This window comes from Tenebrio molitor, chromosome 1 (genome assembly GCF_963966145.1).
Source record: "Tenebrio molitor chromosome 1, icTenMoli1.1, whole genome shotgun sequence".
Lineage (NCBI taxonomy): Eukaryota > Metazoa > Arthropoda > Insecta > Coleoptera > Tenebrionidae > Tenebrio > Tenebrio molitor.
In genome coordinates, this window is record NC_091046.1 from 19,038,598 (window position 1) to 19,046,670 (window position 8,073).

Genomic DNA, 8,073 nt, shown 5'->3' on the forward strand with positions numbered 1-8,073 from the left:
TATTTTTAACTATGTTCGTCTAGGAAAATCCATTACATTTTCAAATCAATCTTCATTACATTTAATTCTAGAGAATTAAAAATTATTCTTGTTTTGAAAATTTAAAGACAGACAGAGATGTAAGATTGTAAGTGAGATTACAATGTTTTTTTTATTCCGCATTTATTCGTGAAAAACACATATCAGCCACGCAACAACGTAATGACTGGGCAATAAATTCCGGCAATAAATTGCGGCAGTTCACTTTTTGGTAAACCCGCGACATTTTAAAAGAGCCGGTACAGTCATGCGCCAAACCCCACTAGCTACATTTTTTTCTATACGTACTTACGTATGTTATCGCCCGGTCCTGACTCCTTCGTTTTAATGTGTAACTGATAAAAAGTGACATCGAGCATCGGTTCGTTCTTCCATATAAACATCCAGCAGAAGCGCGTACCATCAAAGCATTGTGTTTGAGTGTTGTGGCGAGTTACGTGTTCAAAGTTTTAAACGTTCGCAGAACAAAATTATAATGAACGTTTGATTATGGTTTTTATTTTTAAGTCATTTCTTGATCTACTACCAATAGTCTCATCAAGAAAGCGGAAGCGTCTCAAGTCGTGAACAACTCGTGTACGAATTGTTGCATTTCCGCCATTTAAATAAGAATTTATTTTTGGCGCCGCTTCATACCAAACTTATTTATTTTATTTTATCGTTGTTAACTATTTGTTTTTTTAAATCGAACATGTACCCTAACTTCGTGTAACTAGTGCTTTAACGTATCCTCGATTTAGTAGATTTAAGTGTAATTATAATTTATTGCAAAATGAAAGGCAACGTGAAAAATGGAACCACAAATAACGCAAGATACACAGTCGTTTTCGACCAAGAAAACATCAACACTCAAACGCAGAAAAAGAAGTCAGGTAATTATTGCACATGAAATTCGCTTAACATAATTGCATTGGTTGATATCAGAGTTGATATAACGTACTGCACCGACCACGTGCTCCACGTGCGGCTGCACACCGACTTACCTCCATTTGAGTGTGACTCGTTCCGCGCATGCTTGATGTGAGGTTTTTTCCCGGAATTTTGGCGGGTTTTTCGAAGGCGAACCATATTTTCATTTTGATTGTGCTCGAAATGAGCAGTAACTTGAAGTATTTTCAACGTAAATAGTTAACAAAAAAAACATATCTTATCTTTTTATCGGAAGTTTATTTTCCCGTCGAACAAGGCTAACAATGAGAAATAGTCATAAAAATCATCCAATTGTCGCATGTGCCAGTTGTGAAATAGAGTGACGCGAATGCGAAAAAATAAATAACCTTGGTTTAATTCGAAATTAGGACGTTTTAATGTTTTAGGTTTATCTAAAGTATGTGCTGTTGTATTTTTGCAAAAATCATGGCTTTGTTAGATGTAATCCGGCGACGTTTCCGTCAGTTAGTAGTCATTGATTGATTTGACAGATAAATTATTGTTTAATAGAGAGATATCACAACTGTTCCATTAATTGTTGACAGCTCTTTTCTGTAAAGTTTATTGTTCCACGAACATATTTATTCAAAAGTGTCATCTAGAATTGTGTGAATTCCATTATTTTAATCAATTTCAATATTTTCTTGGAAAACTCTTACCCTGAAGTAAGAATATTTTCCGTTAGGAGCTTTTGACACTTATGTAATATGTAATTATAAATCAGTGTTGTTAAAAAATTTTGCTTGTTATTTTTCCAAAATTCAATGCCAGCTTAAATATTGGAATACATAATATAGTTAACACATTAACAGTTCAAAGTTCAGTAAACAGTTTGTTTCTAACATTGCAATAAATAAACGTTGATTAATCTATTTATATTTTTGTTTATGATACATCGGTCACTTGGAAAATATATGTATTTTACATCTAGATTCCATTCGTTTAATTACAATAAATAATATTGTGACTGATGCTTTTCTAGTAAAATCAATAGATAAATGTTATTTTACCGATACTACAAAAGCTTGGTACCTATAGTTTCCCTATACATTATTGCAGTTTTAATTAACGTGATTATAATCACAATCAAATGCGTCTACTAAAATATTTCAACATGTGAAAGATAATTATCACGTAAATAATAAAAATCTTGTAATGAGTAATCATATATCACGCCAACTGATCATAAAACATGCTATAAAACTTTGAGGCCCTAATAATTTATTGTGCTGATCATCAGACTATAATCTGAGGTTCGCCGACTAAAGGTCAATTTCTAGGTTTAACTTTACAATAAAAATGATGACTCAGTCAAATCATGGGTACCCCACGGACCCACTAATGACAGTTTACCGACCACGTTTTTGCTTGAAAAGTATATAAATTAATGTACATTATGTACATATAAACTACTTTATTGATATTTATAGCATCAGTCATTATTTACTTAAAATTAATAAATTAGGTGCTGCGTAAAATTTTGCATTCTGTTTGCGAATTAACATGTTTCGGGTACAGGAAGTAACCACATTGATACTAGCTTATTATTTTAATTAATGTCTGTTGTCAAATGATGCAATAGGATGAACTTGGAGAATTAACAACACCGTCATTAATTTATTCTTCATCAATGAAATTTTCAGTATGCACACGTTAATTTATTACTGGAAATTCAGACGGAAGTTGTTAAATTGCATTATACTCTATGTGTTTCAAACTCGGAAAATTAGGTTTTGTAATGATTGTTACAATTCTATGTCCTCTAATGCTTTTTAAAACGCTATTGGTTTTTGTTAACAAATAGGAATTGTTACTATCCTAGAAGTATGCAAAATATGTAAAAGAAAATTGCTCAGCAGAACCATAAATTGATTACATGTTTTAAAGCATTAATTTAAGTTCTGTTAGTTGCACAGTATCATGCAAAATACTTATTCATTGTACATATTATATTATGTACTTACCTATATTTTTCTTTGATGCTTAACGACATTTTTGGGTCTATTTCGATCTGAAACCCCGAATAACAGAAAAAGGATGATTATTTTGTACGAACTAGAGGAGTTTTGCTAGCACAGAAGCAACTTGAAAGTCCTGCGTTGTTCAAAGATTTTGGTTGTAAATATAAAAATCCGGACTTATTTCCAGGAGAATGCTTATTTTACGATAAGAAAATTTTGATGAAGTGCAACAAATGTTCTATGAAGGATAGTGGGTTCTTGTTTTTCGAATTGAGGTCTAGGTGAAAATCTGACTACCAAAATATCAGCACATTTTCTTTTTTTTAAGCTCTTACATTACTGTCTCGAAATTGGTAACTTAGGAAAAGTAAATGAGTTATGAACTTTCTCAAATTTGGCACTTTGCCTTGTAACAAGTTTACGAAAATTTATTAGCGTTATAAGAGAATATTTTCTGTTTTAATCGTAATGCACTTATGTTAATTTTGAGAAAATAATAAGTTCTATTTTTTCAGGATGGTTTGGCACCAGACATTTTGTTACGTTTATGCTGTTTCTTGGAATGGCAAACGCGTATGTTATGAGGACAAATATGTCGGTGGCTATTGTTGCCATGGTTAACCATACAGCAATTGAAGCCAAAGTCTCCAGCCATGATGAACCCATCGATACTGAATGTGGGGATGTCGCAATTGATCGGGTTAGTAATTTTTTTTTTTTTAAATAAATAACAATTATACTTAATCAGAATTGGTGTCGAATACGTAATAAAACTTGTTGGCTGTTACTAAAACTATCTTCTGTCTCTTACAGGGCAACGGATCTCTTTCCGAAAATGATGGCGAATTTGTTTGGGAAACTGACATCCAAGGCTACGTACTAAGTTCGTTCTTTTACGGTTACGTGATAACCCAAATCCCTTTTGGTATTTTGTCGAAGCGTTACGGCAACATCTATTTCCTCGGCGTGGGGATGTTGATTAACTCTGTATTTGGATTACTGGTGCCCATATCAGCAAATATGGGCATCTGGTGGCTAATAGCCGTGAGATTCATTCAAGGCCTTGGAGAGGTGAGTAGATGATTGTCACAAGTACAAAGTGAGACAACACATTTTTGTTGGTTTTACATTTTTGTTTTCGTTTGGTTTTCTTGATTCAGTGAAACAAAAATTGTGTTTTCCTCTCACTTTCGTACCTTGTATAGGTTTTCAACTATACCTTTCTGGTCAGGGCCCTATTGTCCCATGCACACACGCTCTTCTGGCAAAATGGATCCCTCCTAACGAGAGAAGTCGAATGGGTGCTTTCGTTTATGCAGGTATATTTTTCTGCATTACTGAAAAAGAGACAGTGTAACGAATGATTTTATGGCTTTTTATACGAGACGGTATGTTGTTTGAATCTGATTTAGCAGTAGCAAACAGTTTGACAAAGTTCGAGTTTTGTGTGAGTATAGGGTGTTATAGGTAGACATCATCGAATGACCAAACCCAAACTAGCTCAACTGTCTTGTGGGTATAAGATACCCATATACGAATGTGTAGTGTTTCATCTCACTTTTCTTCTCAGAATATGCTCCGCAGTTGATTCTATTTCGAATTCCCCCCTTGATTCTTAACTTCTATTTTCTCTTGACTCAATAATTTCTTACTGAAAATTGGACACAATTAATTTCCCATATATTCACATGCATAATTAACTTGGAACTAATTCTATTGTGATGTAATATTTGTCAACATCAAAAAATATTTTCCTTTAGTCGCAGGTGTTTTGATAAGTAGAAAATTCAACAAACTATTACAACTATTACTCATTTTGTAATTGTTCTTGGTAAGAAAAGTACATGGAGAATGTTGCACGGCAACATAATTGTTGACTAGTTAGATAAAAGTTTATTACATTTTTTTAATGTTTAAACGAAACCGTAAGATTAATTATCCATACAATTTTTAACACTTAAAAATACAATACTGTAAACAAAAATTTAAAATCCCTGCTACGAAACTGGCTTTAGTAAGTTTTTCTTTCGAAATATAAATAAAAATTACTGGTACAGTATAAACACAATAATCGCGGCACTTGTTAATTTGATACATTTTGGAATTGTCGATTAAGTTACAAATGAAGCCAGCATCAGTTCATTGAGTTTATTGGCTAATAATACACCAAACTACGTATAAAAATATATCAGGTTTATGCATTTTTAGGGCATAGAACCAGCAGTCCATCCTTACATATTAAAGCAGTATACAATTTCACAGTCAAATATGCACGGTCAATTTTAAACCTTCTGCTGCCTTTCAAAAATTAGTTTTTTATTTTGAAAATATTATTTTGGTAATGTTCACAGAACCGGTAATTTAATAACATGTTATTTTTAACGACCATGTCATTTTTTCTTTATTATTTACATTTATATTTTACAACTAGTTGCTACAGGTTTTCAATAATAATTATATACGGCTATATTTAAATATGGAATTATCTAAGTATTGGTTCTAATCGACTCGCGATCATACATACCTGTCATCTTTTATTACGTTATGATCCTTCTCCTCACATTAAAATATGGATATATAAATACTTTTCACATTTTCGAATATTCTAATGCTTTAATGGTATTTGGTAAACAAACGTTACGAGTACTGTCAAATCGGAAAAAGAAAAGATTAGTTCAACATTTTTCTCTGATTTAGAACGAAAGTAACTGCTCAAGAGAAATGTATGTAAAAATCATTCCTTAATAAAAAAAAAATAGCTTGTGAATCTTGCTGTGATCTATTTCTAATCATAAATCACCCACGAAATTGTATAAAGACAAATAAAGTATTACAATGGAATTTCTCAACATTTATATGGGTTTTTCCATTACCACACAGGGGAAACAGCTGACAAAGAAAAAATATAATTACATATTAAATTACTTTAAAATAGAAAATTCCCGTTTTTACATATGTATTTTGGAATTACATTGTAATATTTTAGATGCCTCATTTGTACATTGTGCACTATGTGAAAAAGTAGGTAGAACTGTGTGCGTTTTTTTTGCGTTGTTTTTAATAAATATTATACAAGATGAAGTCGGTTTTTAAGGCGACAATAACTGCAACTAGTCAAGGGCTTATCATTGCATATCACTCTAAATCGTTGATACGGGATTACATATTTACTTTATTCGAAATGTAATCTCTTAGAAAGTGCCGATTCATCATGTATAATAATTATGTCACGATTATTAACAGAAAAAAAATGACTGTAACATTTAATTACTGTATATTCCTTATTAAAAAGAAGGAAAACATATTCTCTTTACAACCTGTTTGAATTGAAAGCCAAGAGTGGAATATTAAGTCGAATAATTTTGTGTCTTTTGCCTATATGTATTAGTTCTATGCTGTATTTTTTCGTCGAAAGGGAGAAAACGAAGAATGCACGCAGGTACGATACAGTTGATTTTAACTTACATTGTACTCCATTTATAGGAGCACAATTTGGAACTGTTATATCAATGCCGTTGAGTGGTCTACTATCCATATCCACTGGTGGTTGGCCGTCCATCTTCTATGTTTTCGGAGCCGTCGGGACAGTTTGGTGCATTGCTTTCTTATTCCTTGTTTTTGAAGATCCGGAAGCTAATCCGAGAATGAATATAGACGAGAAAAAGTATATTCAAAAAGCTTTAGGAAACAAAACTGGTGCTCCTGTAAGCATGATTGTTTTTTAAAATTGCCTGGATTTACGTATCATTTTTTGCAAGATTCCGCCCATTCCTTGGAAATCCATTGCAAAATCGCTGCCTTTCTGGGCCATTTTATTGGCTCATATGGGACACAATTATGGTTATGAAACCTTGATGACTGAATTACCAACTTACATGAAACAAGTGTTACATTTCAGTATTAAAGACGTAAGTTGAAACTTCTGTCAATATTTATTTAGTGGATCAATTTTCACATTCATTATGTTATTACAGAATGGCTTTCTTTCGGCCTTACCATATTTAGCGATGTGGTTGTTTTCCATCTTTATTAGCCACGTTGCCGATTGGTTATTAACCAAACCATGCTTCACTCATACTATTGTACGCAAATTGATAAATGGAATTGGTAAGACTGGTCGAGAAGATTTAGAAATATCTTTTGATAATATAATAAATTTTATAGGTCAATATGGGCCAGCCTTAGCTCTGGTAGCAGCTTCATTTACCGGTTGCGATCGTTGGTTAACTGTTGCTATTCTGACCATCGGTGTGGGTTTGAACGGTGGAATATACTCCGGATTCAAGGTTAACCATCTGGACATTTCACCTCAATTTGCAGGAATTTTGATGGCATTCACAAATTGTTTAGCTAACCTCGCTGGTTTGCTGGCTCCAATATACGCTGGAAACGTAGTTTTGGGAACGGTAGGTCGTTGTTGTCCGTGTATTTTTCAAATTTAATCGTGCAAATTTTTATAGCCCAGTCAAGCAAAATGGCGCATCGTGTTTGTTACGGCTGCAGGTGTATACGCCGCCTGCTGTACATTCTATACTTTGTTTGCTTCTGGTGAACGACAGCCTTGGGATACGCAAGAAGAACCAGATAAAAAGAAAGAATCAGATACTGATCCCGAGATTGTGACAACGCGTACTTGATTAACTAGAAAATACTTTGTGATTTTTTCTTTTAAAAAAATATTGCCTATTACTATTGCAGCTGTAAAGTGTTTTATTTGTACTGTAGGTTACCTATGAAAATAGCAGTACTTGTTAGAAACCAGACATTTTTGAATTGTGTAAATTTAAACTTGCAGTATGAATTACTTCATTCACACCACTGAGATACAGATTTCAAGGAAAAAACTGTATTTGATACTTGTTAAAACTGCAAATGTTTTTTAGAATTTTGTTGTTGATTTATTAATAATGTGAATTTGATAGTTCTAATAATTATTGAAATACTTTTTGAATAGAATTGTTGTAACTTAGACCACTAAAAATTATTTTTTTTACATGTGTTTTGTTTATATCCTTTTCTTTAAATAAATAATTACTGGAAAGCTAATGTGATACAATTTTAAAAAATATAATAGGAAAATATTACATATCATCGGCAAAGAATTTGTGACTACGAAAGAATAATAAATTATTGTTTTGATTTA

The 8,073-nt window shown here is 32.5% G+C and overlaps 1 protein-coding gene across 2 annotated transcripts; it reads left to right on the forward strand.

Annotated features, from left to right (window-relative positions):
* Positions 1–429: 429 nt before the first annotated feature.
* Positions 430–7,923, forward strand: Picot (putative inorganic phosphate cotransporter protein picot). 2 transcript variants are annotated; one of them, XM_069045176.1, is made up of 9 exons: positions 430–911; positions 3,446–3,630; positions 3,744–4,001; positions 4,162–4,249; positions 6,414–6,634; positions 6,689–6,838; positions 6,905–7,037; positions 7,095–7,336; positions 7,391–7,923. In XM_069045176.1, exons 1-9 carry the CDS (start codon positions 812–814, stop codon positions 7,565–7,567), a joined length of 1,554 nt encoding a protein of 517 aa, XP_068901277.1. In that variant the 5' UTR covers positions 430–811; the 3' UTR covers positions 7,568–7,923. The 2 variants fall into 2 exon arrangements, with proteins under 2 accessions (XP_068901277.1, XP_068901286.1); XM_069045185.1 differs by lacking the exon at positions 430–911 and adding an exon at positions 1,345–1,366.
* The last annotated feature ends 150 nt before the right edge of the window (positions 7,924–8,073 follow it).